The 20686-nt window shown below is 34.1% G+C and overlaps 1 protein-coding gene across 11 annotated transcripts in view; it reads right to left on the reverse strand.

Annotated features, from left to right (window-relative positions):
• EHBP1 (EH domain binding protein 1) overlaps positions 1-20686 on the reverse strand; it is a 364778-nt gene that overhangs the window by 168500 nt on the left and 175592 nt on the right. For 8 of the 11 annotated variants that reach the window (XM_040458288.1, XM_040458291.1, XM_040458287.1 and 5 more), the window contains 4 exons: positions 15401-15505; positions 14642-14764; positions 10370-10610; positions 2549-2738 (listed from right to left, as the gene is read on the reverse strand). In XM_040458288.1, coding sequence (XP_040314222.1) covers positions 2549-2738; positions 10370-10610; positions 14642-14764; positions 15401-15505 — 659 coding nt within the window. The remainder of the gene's footprint in view (positions 1-2548; positions 2739-10369; positions 10611-14641; positions 14765-15400; positions 15506-20686) is intronic. The other 3 variants (XM_040458296.1, XM_040458292.1, XM_040458295.1) reach the window with 1 other exon arrangement.

Consider the following 20686-nt stretch of genomic DNA (forward strand, 5'->3'; position numbering starts at 1 on the left):
AAGGCAACAAAAATATCCACGATCTCATTACTCAGTAACTTTGATTAGTATAACAAACAAAAATGGAAGTAAAACATATGTAAGGTTCAAAATTCAAATAATACAGACAGGTAAAGAAAAAGAAATGCCTGCGTCAGTCTTGCATATCCTTCTCCTCAAAGGTACCCACTATTAAATTACTTACAATTCCTTCCACAGTGTACATGAGTGTGTATGTCTATGTGTGTTCTGAATGTATGTGTGAATAAGGCTTTTTAAATAAAACTTTATGCATACAATAGGTATCATATTATACATCGTTATATACTTTCTTTTCTTTTTTTTAATATCAGCAATCTTTTTTAAAATTAATTTTTCACAGTTGTATTTCACATAACTGAGAAACATGAACTAACTCCCAGATCAGCAGAATGTGCTACTGTGGATAATATGACTGACTGCATTTCTATTGTCTGTGTCTGAGCTTAATGAGGCACTTTCTAAAAGAAGCATGATGCCTTTCCTATAAATATCCTTTATTCCATGACAGATCTTCAATGGAATACTATCCTCATAATAATATAAAAAATAGCTATGTTATACATCACTACAACAGAACTTAATCACCAGGTGTAGCAATGTTTCTATGGAGCAATGTATTTAGAGTTCCAACTTGGAACTGGGGAACCAGAGGTAGCTCTCTAGAGGTAGAATGGCACCGTGGGCAAAGTATGGGTTTTAGAGTCCAAGGACCTGAATTTTAATCCAGTCACTGTCACTACTAGTTTTACCATTTTGGGCAAGTTACTTAACTAAGGTCCAGTTTCTTATATATACAAAGGAGATAATGATACATATTTTTCAAGTTGTTTTATGGATAAATGCATCCAAGAGGCACTGTTAAGTTCCTTTTCATTCCCCTACAAAGAGATTAGGATATTTTAATTAGCTTCAAACTCCTGATGAACTATAGAAGAGAATGGGGCAGGGAGTAGGCAGTGGAGTAGAGATTTGGGGAGACAAGGGATAGGTTTAGGTATTCTTGACAGTTAGAATGGTTAAAGGACCTATAAAGCTTCTTGATTCTTACTAGTGCCCCAATTACTGGCTTTTTTTTTTTTTTTGTATCATGGGCACAGGAATTGGCCATCTCCTTTGCTTTAATTTCTACCATTTGCTGCTTTTGTTGATAGTGTTGCGCCCCCACTCCCACCTTCCATAGCCAATTAGAAGATGGAAATCTAGTCTGAGTTTCTCCCTCTAAAGTTACAGGGCTAAAAAATACCTGATATAAAAACAAACACCTGGAGATAGACTTTTAAGATACGAGAGTGAAAACCTCAGTGAACTTACTGTCTCACTAAAACAATGAAAATACAGGCAAACTATTTCAGGACTCTACCATTTAACACAACAACAAAAAATGAACTGAAATATCCAAGAGAAACTACTGAACTTTAGTGTGCTTGAGAAAAACAGCAGTAGGCACCTGAGGTGGAGTATGGCCCAGATATCACACAACTAATGAAAGTGACAGTTCCAATCCTGTTTCTACTGGCTGGGGGACCTGTGACCTTTATTTTATCCCACTAAGTTGAAGTTCATCTTATTTTTCCCTAACCTACCTGTGAGAATTAAATTATGTATATGATAACAATAACAAATTACCCATGAGTTGATGGGCAAAAATTACTTACCTAAAAAAACTTGCTAAATCCAACATTTCTACCTTAGACATACAAGATATCACACTAGTTGAATTCAAATCATTTAAAAGCTCTAGACTTGTTCCAAAAACGTGTTATCTTTCCATGTAATAATTACGCATTAAAACTTCTAAAGATAGTGACAATAAGGCCAAAATTTTAACTTGACATAAATCAAAATGGCAATATTGAAATTCTTCAATAAAGCATGTCTCAGGAGCCTGGGTGGCTCAGTCGGTTAAGCATCTGACTCTTGATTTCAGCTCAGGTCATGATCTTATGCTTTGTGAGTTGGAGACCCACATCAGGTTCTACACTGTCAATGCGAGGATTTGGCTTGGGATGCTCTCTCCTTCTCTCTCTGTCCCTCCCCTACTTTCGTGCACACTTTCTCTCTCCCTCTCTCCCTCCCTCCCTCCCTCTCTCTGTCTCTGTCTCTCAAAATAAATAAACTTAAAAAAAAAAAAGGCATTTCTGTGCACTGGGCCTTAATCTTTCCACTATATTTTTCAAAGGATGATTTCTACTCCCTCTTCTGTATCAATACAAACTATTCCTCACACTTAGCTGCTTTAGAGTATTCTTTCTTTAAAGCACCATTCCTATAATTAGAATGTCTTTCTTCCTCTGATTTCAAAACAGCATTTAAAAAAATCTTAATCCAAACTATCCAATTATACTGTTCTGTAAACTTAGAGGCTCCCAAACATATACACAGTGTTACAGTATAACAGATTTGCTTGGTTTGTACTTTTAAAATATCATCAAAAATAGCAAACAATGACTATTCTTAATTTGAATTAAACTGCATGAGGGGAAAAAGATTAAACATAATATATGTTTTACTAAGAATAAACTCCTACCTTAGGAGAAGTGGAGAGATCTCTTCCTGCAGAAATAACTGTGTTTTCATTTACTCCTCCTATCTTTGGTGAGAGGGCTGGTGGGGCTGGGGCTTTTCTTTTCACTCTCCTTTCGGTTTCCAGTTCTTGAATTGGATTTACCAAATTATTTGGAGGAAGAGCTGGTTTAGGTTCATAAAAAGGATTAGATCTAAATGAAAGAAGAATTATTGTTAAATGTTAATCTAAAAATATTTTATTCCTAACTAAATTAATAAAATGTTAATTTATAAAACTAAAAAATACTGAAAATGACAAGGAGACACTCAAACTAGTGAGAACCTACAATTTGGAAATAATCACTATTAAGCTGTTATTTTTTTAATCATTAATAAAATTTTTCCCTTTTAAAAAGTATTTAAAAATTTTTTTCATACAAGGTCACACTTAGCTCAATTGTATATAAATCCTTAGAAAAATGTTTATAGTAATAGTAAATCCTATATACTCTTCACAAACAAAAAGGAAATAAGATGTGGAAATATTGATTTGCTTTTTTATGCTCCCCATATCATTTTTTTTCCTTGCATTTCATTCCTTCTCATTAGGGAACATCTTTTATAAGTCCATTCAGCGAGGTTCTTTTAATAGTAAATTCTCCCAGGCACTGAAAATGTTTTTATGTCACACTTAAATGATACTTTCGCTGGGTAGAAAATTCTAGTCAGTTAATTCATATCAGCACTTTGATGATATTAGCCCACTGTCAGCCTATTATTGCTCTTTTTTAAGTCTTCTCCTCGGGTTCCAAGCAATTTTACTATGATATGTCAAGGTGTGGATTTCTTTTCATTTATCCTGTTTCAGGTTCCTTATATTTCCTGAGTGTGAAGATTTATGTTTCATTAGTCATTTTTTTTTTAAGTTTATCTATTTTGAGAGAGAAAGAGAGACAGTGAACGCATGAGTGGGAGAGGGGCAGTGAGAGGGGGAGAGAGAATCCCAAGTAGGCTCCATGCTATCAGCAGGGAGCCCCACGCAGGGCTTGATCTCATGAACTGAGATCATGAATTGAGTGGAAACAAAGAGTTGGATGCTCAAATGACTGAGCTACCCAGGCGCCCCTATGTTTCATTAGTTCTAAAAAATTAGTAGCCATTATCTCTTTGATAGCCTCTCTAGTCTCTTCTTTAGAAAATGTTATTAGATGTATGTTGAATTAATCTCTCTCCTTCACATTTTTACAAATTTTTGTTCCTTCTGTGCTATAATCTGAATAATTTCCTCCCATCTATGATCTAATTAGCTTTTTCTCTCTTCATTTGTGTCTAATTTAATGTTAGACATTAAACCAGATATCTAGTTTATGGAGAATTTTCCATGAATTATCCATAAATTTTAAATTTTGATAAGCATTTTTCTTCATACAACCATGTATAAAATACCTCAGGTATAGAGATTTGAGTCATTAATCATTTAAACATTTACTTTAAAGTCTCTACCTCATAAATCTATTATTTGAAGTTTTTGCGTGTATAATCCTAGTGTTTCTTTTGTCTCCTGATGCTTTCTCTTAGTAAATTCTTTCCTTGTATGTTTTGTAATTCTAGATTTCAAGTTCAGGGCTTAATCTGAGGAAACCGTGCACATTCTGAGCTGGAAATGCCTCTCTTCAGAGCGTTTTATGTTTGCATTTGCCAAGTGCTTCAGGGGTCATTTTGTGTGTTCTTTTCTTGGCTTGGAGGATCCCAGACCATCCTGCCAATAGAATGTCAAATCCATATGAGGGTGGGCCTGTGTGCTTATAACTTCTTGGGGAAGATTTTTTCCTCTACCTAATCCAGGCCCAAGCAAAAAATCTTCCTGGTTAACTCCCTCTACAAGTAGATGAGTTTTTTTTCTCATTAGTTACCCATAAACACAAGTATCTGGCATAGATGATGATTATTCTTCCTATTACACAATAATAAACTGTTATCCTGGTTCTTATTTATTAGTTTGTTGCATTCTCCACTCCCACCCCCCCCCCCGCCCCCCACACCAGCTGGTTCTCTGGAACCCTGTGTGTAAAGAATAAAATTTCTGAGTCTATAAGGCGAAGGTTCAGCTGACCCAAATTTAGTGATTATACCAAAATCATTCAACCTAGTCATATATAAGGCCTGTACTGGTAACAGTCCTCTGTTTCAATTATGCATGCTCTTTTAACTACAACAGTACAAGACTCACTCAGAACCAATTACCAATTATGTACACCTCTGCTTAAGAATTTATATATAGATAGTCAAATCACATGAGACTGGGTACCAAGTATATATGGATCAGAGATGGTAAACATATACTTGTGATGTCATTCTTACTCTGTACTCATGGCAACAATTAGTGTCATGAGATTCCTTTCTATTGAGCTAGGGTACAGCCACAGAATGTCTCTCAACTCTGGTCAGGGTAGTTACTTTTAACTGAGTGGGGTTGGCATTTATATAGAAACCTATTTCTTGTGTTCTCTCCTCTTCTTATGTCTGTGCATTCAAGAGAAAAAGAACAGGAAATAGATATATATAATTGAAAATTTGCTTTTCAAAACAAAATATTCTTGCCTAGTGACCAAGATATGCTTGATATATTTACATCCCATGCTTACAACCTGCAGAAGAACTTGGGGGAAATCAAAGCAAGGAACAATGTTAAAATAACTAGGTGTTCAGAAAAAGCTGAACATTCTCTCTGATAAGAGGTATAAAAGGTATCATATCCAGCCTAGAATGGAGGGCTTATCAATAACATTATTAACTAAGATTAATAAAGTGTTTATGCTGTGCTAGGTACTATTTTAAGTGTTTCACACTTACAACAATCTTATTTCTCCTGATAATTCTGAGAGCTTCATACAGCTGTTTTCAAACTCTAAAAGTAGTTTGAAGGGAGATAAATATAAAGAAATAAGTTGAAAACATAATTTTTTTAACCCCAAAACTTAAAAAAGGGAAACAACTTTTTCTACCCAAACTTACTACCTGCCAATTAATGTTAAGTGTTCAGGACTGAACAGACCCATGTCGATCAAACTGAATTAATTCAGTTATATGAATTACTTGGATGATATTTAAAAATTTTTTCTTGGTTAGGTTTCTCTATAATAAGCTTGCATAGTACTTTGAAATATGGCAGCTACTACAATGATCATTATTATTAATTTGTTATGTAAATATGGCTACTTTCAAGAAAAACATGTGTTAGAGGATATTTTTATTAAAAAAGAATTTGTGCTTAAAAGAAAAAAATGACAGAATCCCTTAAAACAGGTAGCTCCTCAGTACACTTTATATAACTTAATTTACAGTACTCATGAAACTTTTATAAAACTTATCTAGTATGTATACAAATATAACTAGATATTGTCCTTTTTCTTCCTGTCTCTGCCTGTTTCAAACCACTTAGGTCTCCCTCCCACTTGAATATTAGTATCCTTTGTCAAAAGAAGGTAAATGCAAGTAGAAAAAAAGCTCATAGTCATCTGATTTCCAAAGCTGGATGGTAAGATTCATCACTAACTAGAAACTAATCAAATGGAAATTTTCTTGAAACAATTAGAGCTACATTTCTCACTCTGTTTTACATGGCACATGCAGTAAAAATGAAATTTGTATGTCATTCTAGGGTAAAAATATAGGAAGCTGCTGGAAAACAGAAGTACCAGGGTCTCCAGCTGCCCTGGACCACACCTCACTGCAAGACGGACTAAGGGAATAAGTATCTCTGCACATATATTATTTGCCTGTGAGAAAATAGTGTGCTAGGCACCTAATGGGTACCTAATTTAGTACCCATTAGGTATAAATCAAAGTAAGACAAGAAGCTTCTACTTCTAAGGGTTCCGAATGATCCTTCCTATGGATCAGACATTTCTAAGTAAAAGTGAATTTCCTACTCTTTAAGAACAGGATACGATTATATTTATATGAAGTGTCCAGAACAGTCAAATCCATATGGACAAAAAGTAGATTAATGGTTTTCAGGAGGTGGGGGAAGGGAGGAATTGAAACTAACTATTAATAGGTAAAGTATTTCTTTTGGGGATGATGAAATGTTGTAGAATTAGATTGTGGTTATGGCTGCACAGCACAGTGAATTAGTTAAGAACCACTGAAGTGTACACTTTAAATAAGGAATTTTATGTTATGTGAAGTATATCTCAATTAAAAAGTACTATTTAAAAAAGTGATTAGGAATAATATCTATTATATATATGATTGTCAACACTGCTTCCTTCTCTATAAAAACAAGAGTTATATAGAATTATTGATCAATGCATTTTAAAAAATATTTAATATTTTTTGTAAAGAAATACTATTTAAGGAATTAGCATAATTCCTATTTCAGTGCTTTCTACATCACTTTGGATAAAGAAAAATTATTTTTATGCTTGTATTATATACTCGAGCAATAAATTAGTTAAAAATAATTACAGAAAGAAAAACTATAAATTGATTAGAAACATGATTAATAAACATACTAATAAAGAATAAAATATGAAACAAGAGTACAGTGAAATATATAGTCTTCCTTTCACTTTGAAAATTTATGTTTCTTTGGAAAAACAATCCACATTTATCTCTGAATAAAATTTAATGACAACTTTCCTTCAGAACCAGACATACAACCATACCAGAAATGATTTTATGCTAGACCCCAAAACATTTCATAAATGTTTTGGAAAAAAATATTGTTTGATTTTTGGTTTTCAATTTTGCTACAATAACTAGAATGGCTGAACTGACTTCCAAACAAGAGAAAACTGAGAAGCCCATGTGATTGCTAAGTGGAAAAGACATGTGCTACTAGCACTGAAGGGTGTTTACTTGCTCTTGGTGCTGATGGATATGCTGAGGTTCTGAAGGTTGTTTTACACATCAAAGAACTCAGCACTATTTGTGATAGGTTTATGTCAGAGGATGCAGGAAGAGTTTGATAATGGAAGATGAGTAATACAGGCTTTTCACTTGATGAAAGGTCATAAGTTTATTACTGAAGTAAGAACAAATTTTGGAAGATTTCTAATGTGGTTAGACTTACAAACTTTTAGAGAAAAAAGATAAGAAAAAAGAACAGAGTTCTTCCTGGACTCTCACATTAGCTGATAAGCAATCTTTAGAATCTGTGTATATATTCCTATTAAAAAAAAAAAGCTGAAGTGTTTATAGGCACCCTCTGGTAATCTCAGATGATTGAGCAATTTAGAATGTTCTTTATTCATGGGAAACTTGTAAAGACTGTGACTTTCATGTGGAAAAAAAAAATGGTCAAAAGGAAACACCCAATGATTCTGATTTTAGTTTTCATTAAGGCATTTTAAACATTTAAACAAACATTAAATGTCTCTTTAACTTGTTAATAGGAAAGAGCAGGGGTGTGTGTGTGTGTGTGTGTGTGTGTGTGTGTGTGTGTGTGTGTTGTGTAATACTCATGCCTCTTGGAATGACTGAATGCTTGTACTTAAAGTTTATATTTACATTCAAATACTGTAGGTGTGTGGCTATTACTCAGCACCTACACCACCCATGAGAAATTTTATTTTCATCACACATTAGCTACTTCAAAGAAAGCAAATATAATAACTTTAGCTAGAGTTGAGCCAATTTTTCCAACCCCTGTACAGTTATTAATTAGTATTGAGAGCTAAACCTTGGTTTGGAATCAGATGATTACTATGATATATTTCTATGTATTTAAGGCAAACTGGAACATTTTAGGTTTTATCAAAATCTAACCAGGCCCATGGAAGCATGTAGCACATGTGAGAGTCATAGGCCATGTGATGTAAAATGGGAAAAAGTTGAGAAATACAGTTCTAGAGCAATAGAAAACAGGTCAACTACCTCATTCTTTCAAACAAGTCTTTCAACTATTTGAATTTGGTTATTATAATTCTCTTAAATAATCTTTCTTCTAAGTCAAATAGTTTGTATGACCTTAATCACTGCTCATTTGATGTGGTTTCTGGACTTTTTTGATGACTCTGTTGCTCTATTCTTTTAATGCTCTGAATTACCAATGTCCCTTGTACAGTTGGCAGAACCTAGAAGTAAAATACTGCTCAAAATAGGAGCTGACCAATGCGCAGGGAAAAATGACATTTCTTCCTTCACACGAAGCAACTGCTCCCAACTTTCATACATTGAAGGAGCCTTTTTATTATTTCCCTCACAATCTATTATATCCCCATTATTCTGAAAGATTTTCATACTTACCTGTATTTTTAAAGAAATAACTATTTTTCCCAAGATCTAAATAATCTTAATACACTAAAATTCACATATTTCTAAGGAAAACAAAGACACATACAGCCTCACTACAAGTAAACATATAATTACTATTCTATTAATTTCATCATCTGTGCCATTGCTACATCCATATCTAATGACTTGAGTTTCCTCCTCATTATGGGTCAGATTTTCCTGCTTCTGTACATGCCTGATAGATTTTTCATTGGTTGTCAGACATAGTGAATTTTATATTTTGGGTGCTGGATTTTTTGGTATTCCCTTTGGTATCTTTGGTATATTTGTGTGGCATGCAATTAAGTTACTTGGAATCATTTTGATTGTTTTGAGCCTTGCTTTTAAGCTTTGTTAGGCAAGCCCAGAACAGCCTTTTGTCTAGGCTAATCTCACTACATTAGTAAGACACCTTTCTGAGGACTCGACCTGATGTCCCATGTGTTAGGAACTGCTTGGAAACAAACTATTCTTGGTCCTGGGTGAACTCCAGGGATGCTTCTGTCATGTTTCCTCTATGTATGCTCTCATCAGTGCTCAGCTAAAGACTCAGGGGGAATCTTCTACAGATCTCTGGAACTCTTTGTATGAGTAGTTCTCTCTTCTCTGATAACTCTGTCCACAATTCTATTCTCCTCAGTACGCCCAAAGTCCAAACTGTCTCCTCAACTCATGGAGATTACTAGGACTTTTGGTTTCTCTCTCCCTAAACTAGAGCTGGAAATTCTCTCCCATAAATAAAACTAAGACAAGTATAGGGCTCATCTTCTTTGTTTCTGTTCTCTTAGAAATCACACTGTTCTGTGTTATTTGTATCCAATGTCTGAAAACCATTGTTTCATATATTTTATTCAGTTTTTTAGTTGTTTAAGACAAGAAGCTATATCCAGTCTGTGTTAATCCATCATGGCTAGAAGTAGAAGTTTTACTGTTGCTTTTTAACATACTCAGGGCCACAATCTGCAGCCACACAGGTTGTGAACTATATACCTCCAGAATACAATGTGCACATACCCTTCCCCCATTCTCACCCTAGATTTGAGTAAAATGGCAGCCCTAAACATTCCATTTATAATGAGCTTATAATCAATAACATTCATATTTGGATAAGAATAACTCAAAGATAATTCATACTTTATAATTATGATCTTGTTGTTTGGAATCTGAACAAGTGTCCTCACCAAATAATTATCATAAATGATTATTTGGTTCCCACAAGAGAACCTAATTGAAGTATAATGCCTACAGTAATTGATTAAAAACACCTAAGTGACATTTGTAATGGGGTTCCTGTGGAAAGACAATTAAAATTCTAACCAGAGATTCCAAGAACATATTTCTCTCCATTGTTAGTTTACTGTGCACACACATTCACATGGAAGAGGGTGGGAGAATAAAGGTCAAGATCATAAAAATTCAGGTGGACATGAGATAGATACTAACCTGTAAATTGTATATTAACACGAGGAAAAAACTCTTTTTACCCATGTAAAGGTTTATTATAGGAGCATCTCTTTAGTTAATATAGAGACTGACGTATGATGATAGAATAAAATGTACTTACTCATCCAACTCTTCTTCTTCTGTTTTAGAGCTATCAGCATAGAGGTACTTGCTCATGTCCACAGGTCTTACATTTTTTCTTTTTGTAGACTGGGGAGGAGAATCCTTTATAGTTACAAAAGTTTCTGGCTCATCAAATGGGTTCAAATACTGAGGAGTCTGTACCTCTTTAAAGGGATTATAGCTATTATTATAAAAAGATTCTTCTGTTTTTTTAGGTGATGCTGTTTCAGTGACTGGTTCTATAAAACAATAGCAAAAGATGATTTAAATCAAATTAATATTACCTGATATTTTCTTATATTTTTGGTGTTTTCAAAAATAATCTTGAATTAATCTCTTATGAGGCTGAAAAGGTCAAAACAATAATATGTTTTAGAGGGGCTAAGTTCAGAAGATGGGTTACCTAAGATCTTTGTCTACTCCTCCAGGAATGCTGCTCCCTAATATGGCATCTTTGGAATGCACTTTGAGTCTCTAATATTATTAGTATTACAGTACGGCAATTTTTGAAATTTTAACCTTCTTAGAGGTATAATATTCTATTTACTGTTTATTTTACTTGACTATACTAGCTTGCCATCCTAAATTGATATAAAATAAATTTCTGTTTTTAAGAACATTAAGTGAGTTAAAATGTGAAATTGTCTTTGGTAGTTACACAAGCAGAGACCACTTAGGGAAGTGAAAATTCATTCTGGACTATATCAAAAATATACCCACACATCATTGAATTTGTTTCTTCAAAGCCTTCTAAGAGTACGTTTTTGTATGCTGCACAATCTTAAATTTTTAGAGCTTTTAATGAGATGTTTGATTTTTTTCAATATGACTTGGATCCAATCAATACTCTGTTTAATAATGTAAAGGACTAACATAAAATTCGGAGGTTGAAAGCACTACATTGAAATCATACTGATAAACTGATAGTCATGTTACACCAAATTCTTCTAAATTCTTCTTGCATGTGAACACAAGTGCAGTAGGGGCAGAGAGAGAATCCCAAGCAGGCTCTGCGCTGTCAGCACAGAGCCCCACACGGGGCTCTGATGAACCATGAGATCATGACCTGAGCTGAAATTAAGAGTTGGATGCTCAACCAACTGAGCCACCCAGGTGCCCCTATATTTTATTATTTTAAATTTCATCTTGAAAACCAAGGTACCCTTAAAAATAAAATTCTGACTCACAGCATTCTGACTCACAAAAAGCACTCATGTCCTTCAATGATACTTATGACGTGCTTAGTATAATCCTTTTTCTTCTTTTCTTTTTTATTTTTTTATTTTTTTTTATTTTTTTATTTTTAATTTTTTTTTTCAACGTTTATTTATTTTTGGGACAGAGAGAGACAGAACATGAACGGGGGAGGGGCAGAGAGAGAGGGAGACACAGAATCGGAAACAGGCTCCAGGCTCTGAGCCATCAGCCCAGAGCCTGACGCGGGGCTCGAACTCACGGACCGCGAGATCGTGACCTGGCTGAAGTCGGACGCTTAACCGACTGCGCCACCCAGGCGCCCCCTTTTTCTTCTTTTCTATGTCTTAATATTTTAAAACAAACCTAGAACTTGTAATAAAACTGTCCAAAATTTGGTCATGGATTCTGCTCACAAAAATAAATGTTTTCCCAAAATGAAGAAAAGTTTCAGAGAGCCACCAATCATAATGTAGTTTAAAAGTTGGTTTTAATTATGTTGTGCAACCCTGACAAAATACTCTAGAAGGCAGAAAACTGGTTACTGAAATTCTCAAGAAAAATAACTGTGAATTTCATGTGACACTTCAAACAATTTAATCCAATTATTATAAAAATTTCATGACTGACATATTTACGACTTTTACATTTTAACGTTAAACTCCTTTTACTTATATACTTTAGACATTAGCCCAGAAAACTTATTTTGTCTTTATATTGGGAAAAAAAATTCTGAATTGAAATTCTATACACCATGAAGAAGCAATTACAAAGTGTGAAAGAGATTTCATAAAATCATAATAAATACTGAAATGAATTTAAATAAAATTTAAATTTTAAATTTAAATTTAAATCTAGACTACGCTAGAGAAGACTCAGCAACGGTAACTTTTGTAACACCAGGATAATACTGAAACTTAACACTGCATTAGAATTTTTATAAAATAATGTAAATGAGGCATTTTCTTTTCTCTGTAGGGGCAGAGAGACTGGAAGATTTTGCCTATTCAATTTTTTATTAACAAATATCAAGTCTCAAATGCTGGAGAAACAGGCAAAACTGGTCAATGGAAATAAGATTTTTATTTTTACTTTCAGGAAGAGGACTGCAAAAACTGATCCAAGCAAATTCATCATTTACAAAACCAAAAACAAGGAAGTATTTAAACCATAGAGCACGATTTGAAGATGGCAGAAATGGCAACAAAGGAGGGTTTAAAATAAGATTATTTTATATAAAAGCTAACAAAATACATTTAATAACTTTCTAAAAGGGTCACTGAAGCACAGAACGTCATGAATCTAAGACGAGAATTGAAGCTGTAAAGGCAAATAAAAGAACCATCTAAACAACAGCAACACATTATTTTTTCCTCAAAGGCTTTTGTTACCTGAGGATGCGAATTTTTGATCAATAAAAATTTAAAAATTACTTCTAGAAAAACAAGTATTCTTCTATTAGAAAATACTTAGTCCAAAGTCTCTGAGAGATGTATATTTAAAGAAAATACTGGTTGTCACATTTTCTTTTTTTCTTTTCTTTTTTTTTTTTTTTTTAGCTCTATAGGCATGATTAAATATTCTGAGTCAGGTTGGCTCCTAAACAAAAATTATGTGTTATCTGCTACTCCTTTCAATACCTCAGAAATCAGACCTACATGTATTTTTTTAAATTGTTTTTATTTGATTTTGAAGTGGAAAGTTCAAATACTGGTGTCTCAAAATGCTGTGGTAATATTTTAAAACTCAGATATATGTAGCACACAACTGAGGAGAAGCTGTGGGGTCAAAAGAAGACACTTGATTAGGTATCTTAGCTCCACCTCCACTTCCATTTACCTAAAGTTCTTATTCAAATCAGTGAATTCCTCTGGGCCTCAGTTTCCTAATCTATGAAAAGAGGCAGCCGAAGTAGATTACTTCTAAGATTTATGATAGCCATTGAGATTTAAAATATATCCTTAATATATATAGCTTACAAACAAAATCTCATTATTTTAAATTTACTAGTTTAGAATCTGGTAAGAAGGGAGAAAGTACAGAAGAGAAGACGAAACGGATTATAAAGTGAGATTGCTCCAACAAGAGTGAATCCTGAAGTTAAAACTGCATTTTCACCATGAGAGGTAGTAACAAAATTCTTCAAAGCTCATGAGGATTTCATAAGAGCAGTCTAAAAGATGTACACACTGGTTAATCATTCTTGCATTTACTTTGGAAAAACAGTTTAATTAAACAGAGGTCTCACTCCTTCCACAGCTCTTATCTAGGCTTTAAGAGTTCAAAACTACGTGATAAGAAAAATGACTTAGGAAAAAAAAACTCCCTGGATTTATTCCTTGCAAGTATGTTGTATACATGATAGCGGTGGTTTGCAGGCTTCTTTTTGCTCCATGCCATTTACATACACAACCTACTCTCACTACTGACTATAATTCTCAGCCTGAGACATGGAGTGTGGGGTGGAGGGGTTCAGTGGACTCTCTGAGGGTGAGGTCAGAGGAGCTGACAGAGAAGCCATCCCCACAACCCCAGGGTCAGCATGTCTCACAACTTGCCCTTACTTTGGTAGGCTACTCTGATGAGACTTTACTATATGCCGGGTAGGTAAAATACTGTTATCTCTAACATTAGAGCTTTACTATCTAACTTGACCAAAGTAATAGAGAATTTAAAAATAAGCCTCATGTAGAAGGTGGATGGAGAGGAAGGGGGAAATAGGTGAAGGGGGATTCGGATTGCGCTTATCGTGATGAGCACAGAGTAATGCATAGAATTGTTGGATCACTGTTATGGAACACCTGAAACTAACCTAACACTGCATGTTAATTATACTGGAATTAAAAAAAAAAAGCCCCATGTAAATGTTTATATGAAGGTATCTTTTTTTCTTTAAAAATAATTCAATGGAAGCTACTCAGATTTGTTGATCAACTGCAGGTGGCATTGAACACAATAATATCATCATAAACAAAATTACTTTGAGTCTTTGAAAAAAAGAAACTCTTCCCACATTACTATTCAAAATAACTTCACTTTCTAAAGACTTTAAAAAGTACAGAAAAAAATTTGCTACCTTCTGAGTCAGGATCTCCAAATGGGTTTAATTCTGCTACATCAGGATCACCAAATGGATTTAAATTCACAGTGGCCAAATCCTTTTCTGCTTCATCCAAAAAGTTAAGTTTGTTGATAAGCTCTGAAAATAAACATATGTATTAGTTCACTATGATTATAGCTAAGTACAATTTTATCAATCATTCAAAAATATTTCAAATTATAATTCACATTAATAATACCTGCAAATAATAAGAATGTAGCATTTTACCTATGGCAGAATGCCATTCAAGTATTTTGTAGCATACCAACATATTCAAATAAAACAAAACAAATATATGCATATTAATTTGAAAATTATGTCAGAAAAAAAAGAAAATTATGCCGGATAATGAACAAGAGAAACTTTCATTGGACTCTAATTTGATACAACAAAAAAGTACTGAGATAGATTCTTAGAAACATATCCTTCACTCCTAAATATGAATCATTTAAATGGGTTTAATATAGGCAAATATTTTAAAACAGTATACTTATGATATATAAGCTAAGTGAAGATATATGGTCACATAATATGATGATACTGATATAAGGCTTTGCTAAAGATGGTAAGTTATTCTGTTGCCTGTTGGTACGCTACAAATTACCAAGAAAACATTCAAGGAAAAGCACAAAGACAAAACTGACAGCTAATAAGTACAGACAGAAGTCAAGAGGTAGCAGGTCACAGTAAATACAGGCAATCAGAAGCAGAAAGAAAGGAAGAAAGCTCTTAGACCTTCAGAGGAACTGGCTGATTTAGCTGAAGGCATATTTGCTTGCTTTATGCAGTCATCTTGATCTTCATCTAAGCTGCTCAGAGCATTCAATTGGTTTACAATTTCTGTAAACAGAAGCCAGTCGAGACAAATGTAAGGTAAGGTCATTTAATTAAAGAGCCATAGAAGCATGCTGTTACTCAAAAAGACAAAGAGAGGGGATGTTTGGTTAATCATGAGAGTACATTTAGAGGATGTTATTGTGATGGACTATAACAGATGTATTTAACTGAAAGTTAATGCTCTACTCATATTTTAAAATAGAAAACATTTTGTTAAATTTATATCATTAATATAACAACCATGTTAATAAACACAAAACAAAGATAATAACCCAAGAGGTTGACACTGGCTTTTAGCAACCACATTTTGTATTTGTAAAACAGTGCTTTAAACGCATATGTTAGAAACTATAAAAAATGTCCTCTGATACTACAGATAATATGTACTATTTTTCATAATATTCTAAATGTACTAAAGGTTTTAAGAAGTGTATCTACATGAATCATGAACATAATAAGCACTTGTTCATGTTCCACAATTTTAAAAATCAGCACAAAATAAGAAAAGTAGAAACAGCTACTGTTTCCTACTCTTGTTTTTCTAACTGTTCTTTTAAAGGAACTCCCGAGTGTTGGCTTTAGGAAATCTTATAATTTAGCCAATAAGAAACAGAACAAAAGACAAGGTTAGATAGAAAAATACTAAAATAAGATAGAATTCATTTGGTACATAAATAGAATCTTTTAACATGATTCATATATATTTTGGACAACTCTGAATATGTACAATTATCACTCACTGGGTGAAAATTAACTTGAAAAAAGAGTAAGAGCCAATAGGGTATTCTATTTAACTCTTGCTGTTTCCAAAGTTACAACCTGGGAATACCTTAGGTATTAGGACAAACAAAACAGATCCAGATTATTCAGTGGTAAAGAAAAAAAAATTATTAGAAATAGAAAATAGTTATAAATTCAGCATTTAAAAATGGTATTCTTTAGCACTGTAAATCTAAGTACACACTCTAAATTTTATTTGAACTAAATCAGAATACACAGTTTAAAAAGGTTGCCTTTGTCCATTCATTTGTTGTTGAATTAATATTTATTACTCTGTGCCAAGTACTATCCTTAGGACACAAGGATGAAAAAAATACGTGGTATTGCCCTCTTGGAATTTACATCCTATAAAAATACAAATTAATACTGAAACAGACTTAGTAAATGAATACTAGAATATGAGGTGATCAGAAAGATTATAGATCTTTGAGCTAAATATACATAAAAATTTGATAAACTTATTCAATTTTTTTGTCTTAATGAGAAATACATTTTGCATGAATAAAATTACTTGATATTTAAACAAGGGGTGCTTGAGTGGCTCAGTCGGTTAAGCGTCCGACTTCGGCTCAGGTCATGATCTCACAATTCGTGGGTTCGAGCCCCGCTTCAGATTCTGTGTCTCCCTCTCTTTCTGCCCCTCCCTCGGAAGTACTCTGTCTCTCTCTCTCTCTCTCTCTCTCTCTCAAAAATAAATAAAAACATTTTTTAAAAAATTTAAAAAGTTAATTTTAATTATGTTGTGCAATTGTATTCCTAGATGTGCAACTACTAGTAAAAAAAAATTTTTTTTAATGTTTATTTATTTTAGAGAGAGAGAGTGCAAGCAGATGGGAAGCAGAGAGAGAGGGAGACAGAGGATGTGAAGTGGGCTCTCCACTGACAGCAGAGAGCCTGGCGTGGGGCTCAAACTCATGAACCATGAGATCATGACCTGAGCTGAAGTCAGACACTAAACCGACTAAGCCACCCAGGTGCCCCACTACATTAAAATTATTTTAAGTAATGCTTAAAGATTTGTAGTTTTTCTTATATAGCTAACACATTTTAATTATTTTATTATAATCAATGAAGGTGGAAATCAATCATTTGTTAAACATCTTATAAAATAAGTATCATAGAGGAATACCGGAGAAATAGGAGACTTGGTCCTTACCTTCAAAACATTAATATTGCTCTATAGAGATTTAGATACAACATGGGAATTTCTTTAAACATTATCAAGATGACTCCATCACATGATTAAATTATTTACATTGTGGTATTTCTAGACGTTTAGAATGTTTCCTCCCCTTCACCATGCTTTTAGTGACATCTAAAATCAGTGATGACCATTTCCTCATTAACCCCAAATAATTTCATCTTTCCATTCTGTTCACTGATGACAGTCATCCTTATCCTAGTTTTCCAATTTATCCATATCTTAAATAAATCTTTACATTGCTCCTAGAACTTTCACTTTAGAACTTTCATTCATGTTAACCAAGTGAAAAGGTAATTCTGATTAGCTATACCAATACTCCCTCTATTTGGTATGTAAATAAATGTTAATTCAAATAATAAAGAGAGGCAAGTTCCAAAGAAATACCATCTAACTTATTTAATAAGCATTTATCAAGTACCAATATGTGTCTTTGGTAGTACCTGCCCTCACGGCTTTATATTTTTATGGGATAGGCAGGCAAGTGAAGCAATATACAATGTATGATAAGTATGATAAATATTATGATTGAGATATTCATTTTAAGCCTGTGAAACTGGAAGAGAGGCATGTAGCTCTGAGGTCAGGAAGGCCTTCATTTAAATTTGAGCTAATACAAGACAAACAGACATTATTATTAAAATAAAAGAAAAAAATGAGAGCATTCTACAAGGGCAAAAGGGAGACAAATGAAAACAAGACACAATTTGAGGAAATGCAAGTTGTTTGGGGTTTAAGATGCCAGGGTGGAAAATGGAATGAGATGATGTTGGCAAACGTCCTATTGTAAAAATTATTGTGATCAAAGAATGTGAACTTTACTCTGAGAACTATGGGGATCCACTGAAAGATCAAAATGTATATTTCAGTATATCATTTCAGTATTTCAGTACATCATTCCAGTAGCAACATGGTGGCAGCATTTGGAAAAAAACAGGACAAGAAGCAAGAAGATGAGTGGTTCAGCATCACCACTCCATGAAGGGAGGCAATCAATAAATATCTGCTCATTAGAGAATAAATTAAGAATAAAGATTTGGTAGTTAATTTGACATGAGGGATAGGGAAAGGAACCTAAGGCAAGTTCCAGCTATCTGACTTGGGTGACTATGTGAATAGTGTTCCACCACTGTGATGGGGGCTATTCAGTTGGGAACATACCAAACTATAGGTGTGTGTGAAACTTCCTATGGAAATAAATCAACTGGCATTGAAGATGTTGGTCCGGAGCCTAACATACATAATTTTGTTACGGATTTCTCCCTTTAAAAAAGCACTTTTCTGTTTCTTTTAAATTTCCTATATCAATGTGCTTTTTAATATATAATCAGAAACAAAGTTAAAAATGTAAAAGATTTACAATAAAAATTTATTCTCAGAATTTTTTAAAAATGTTTATTCATTTTTGAGAGAGACACAGAGACAGAGACGGAACATGGGTGGGGGAGGGGTAGAGGGAGAGAGGGAGAGACAGAACTCAAAGCGGGCTCCAGGCTCCATGCTGTTAGCACAGAGCCCGATGCAGGGCTCCAACTCAGGAACCATGAGATCATGACCTGAGCAGAAGTTGGACGCTTAACCAACTGAGCCACCAAGGCGCCCCTTCCCCAATTAAAAAAAAATTTTTTTTAATGTTTATTTATTTTTGACAGAGAGGGACAGAGCATGAGCATGACACAGAATCCGAAGCAGGCTCCAGGCTCTGAGCTGTCAGCACAGAGCCCGACGCAGGGCTCGAACTCACAGACTGCGAGATCATGACCTGAGCCAAAGTCGGATGCTCAACTGACTGAGCCACCCAGGCTTCCCCCTCCCCAAATTTTTTTAAGTGTAAAGCTTTGTCAATAGTTTACTACCTTGACCAAAGCACTTCCTGGCAAAGCATTAAGCTTTGTTTCACCAAATACTTTCACATTTGAAAAATGCTAAAGAATGCTATGTAATAGCCACACATTTCTATCCCAGTGCTACTCAAACTGAGTGTTAAACTCAAAGTGTACAGTATTTGGTCATAGCATCATAGCAACAGTGTGTCAATATGGAGTTGCTTCATATTGATGAGAATAAGGTGGAAAACTAAATTAGGGACAGGCAATCGAAGCAAAGGGTCAAGTAACTTGAGATTCTACTGTTAGGAAGGCAAAAGTGAATAGAAATTGACCACCAGAGATTATCACATTGAAAGAAAAGAGGGGATGGGGTGGGGTGGTGGCATTAAGAGTAGGTGGTGTTTTCCTTTTGAGAAAGCCCGTAGTTGAGTTAAAAGAAGAAAAAAATAAAACTGCCTAGAGCTAGAACACACCTGCAAATCTTGCAGCATCCTCATTCTTCTCTCCAAAGCATAACACTGGCCAGTGATGCATCTTTTTTGAGGGACCACGTATTCAAATTCTTGCCCATTTGAAAAAAATAGGGTTGGGGATATCTGGCTGGCTCAGTCAGTTGAGCCCTCTTGATCTCAGGATTGTAAGTTTGAGCCCCGCCTTGGGTGTAGAGATTACTTAAAATAAAATCTTGAAAAAAAATTTTTTAAACAGGGTTGTGTTTTTAGTATGGTCAGACATTTAAAAAAATCTATTCTGGATACAAGACAGTATCAGATATCTGCTTTGTGGGTATTTTCTTCTAGTCTATGACTTACACATTTTCTCAACAATCTATTTTGACGAGCCTAAGTTTTTAATTTTGATGAAGTCTAATTTATCAAAATTTCTTTCATGTTTTCTCTTCTGTGTCTTACGTATGAACCCTCTGCCTGCCCTCAGGTCACAAATACATTGTTTTTCTTTCCCCTCCCCAGAAGCTTTATTGTTTTAGCTTTTACATTTAGGTCTATGATCAACCTTGAATTAATGTTTGTGTATCCTGAGAGGTAAGAATTGAGGCTCACTTTTTCCACATGGACAATGCGATGTTTCAGAATAATTTGTTGAAAAGATTTTCCTTTCCTCACTGAATTATGCTGTCCCTTTGTTGAAAATTAATTGGCCAAGTTAAGTTTGGTATTTCAACTTAACTTTGGTTAAGTATTTCAGAACTTTCTGTTTTGTTCCATTGAACAAGTTGTCTGTCCTATGCCAATATCACACTATACTGATTTATACCTTTAGAGTAAATCCTATCACCTAGTAATAATATTACAATGCTGTCCTTTTTCAAGACTGTATTATTATTCAGGTCCTTTCCATTTCCAAAGATATTTT

This window comes from Herpailurus yagouaroundi, unplaced genomic scaffold (assembly GCF_014898765.1).
Source record: "Herpailurus yagouaroundi ecotype Mexico unplaced genomic scaffold, PumYag 221, whole genome shotgun sequence".
Lineage (NCBI taxonomy): Eukaryota > Metazoa > Chordata > Mammalia > Carnivora > Felidae > Herpailurus > Herpailurus yagouaroundi.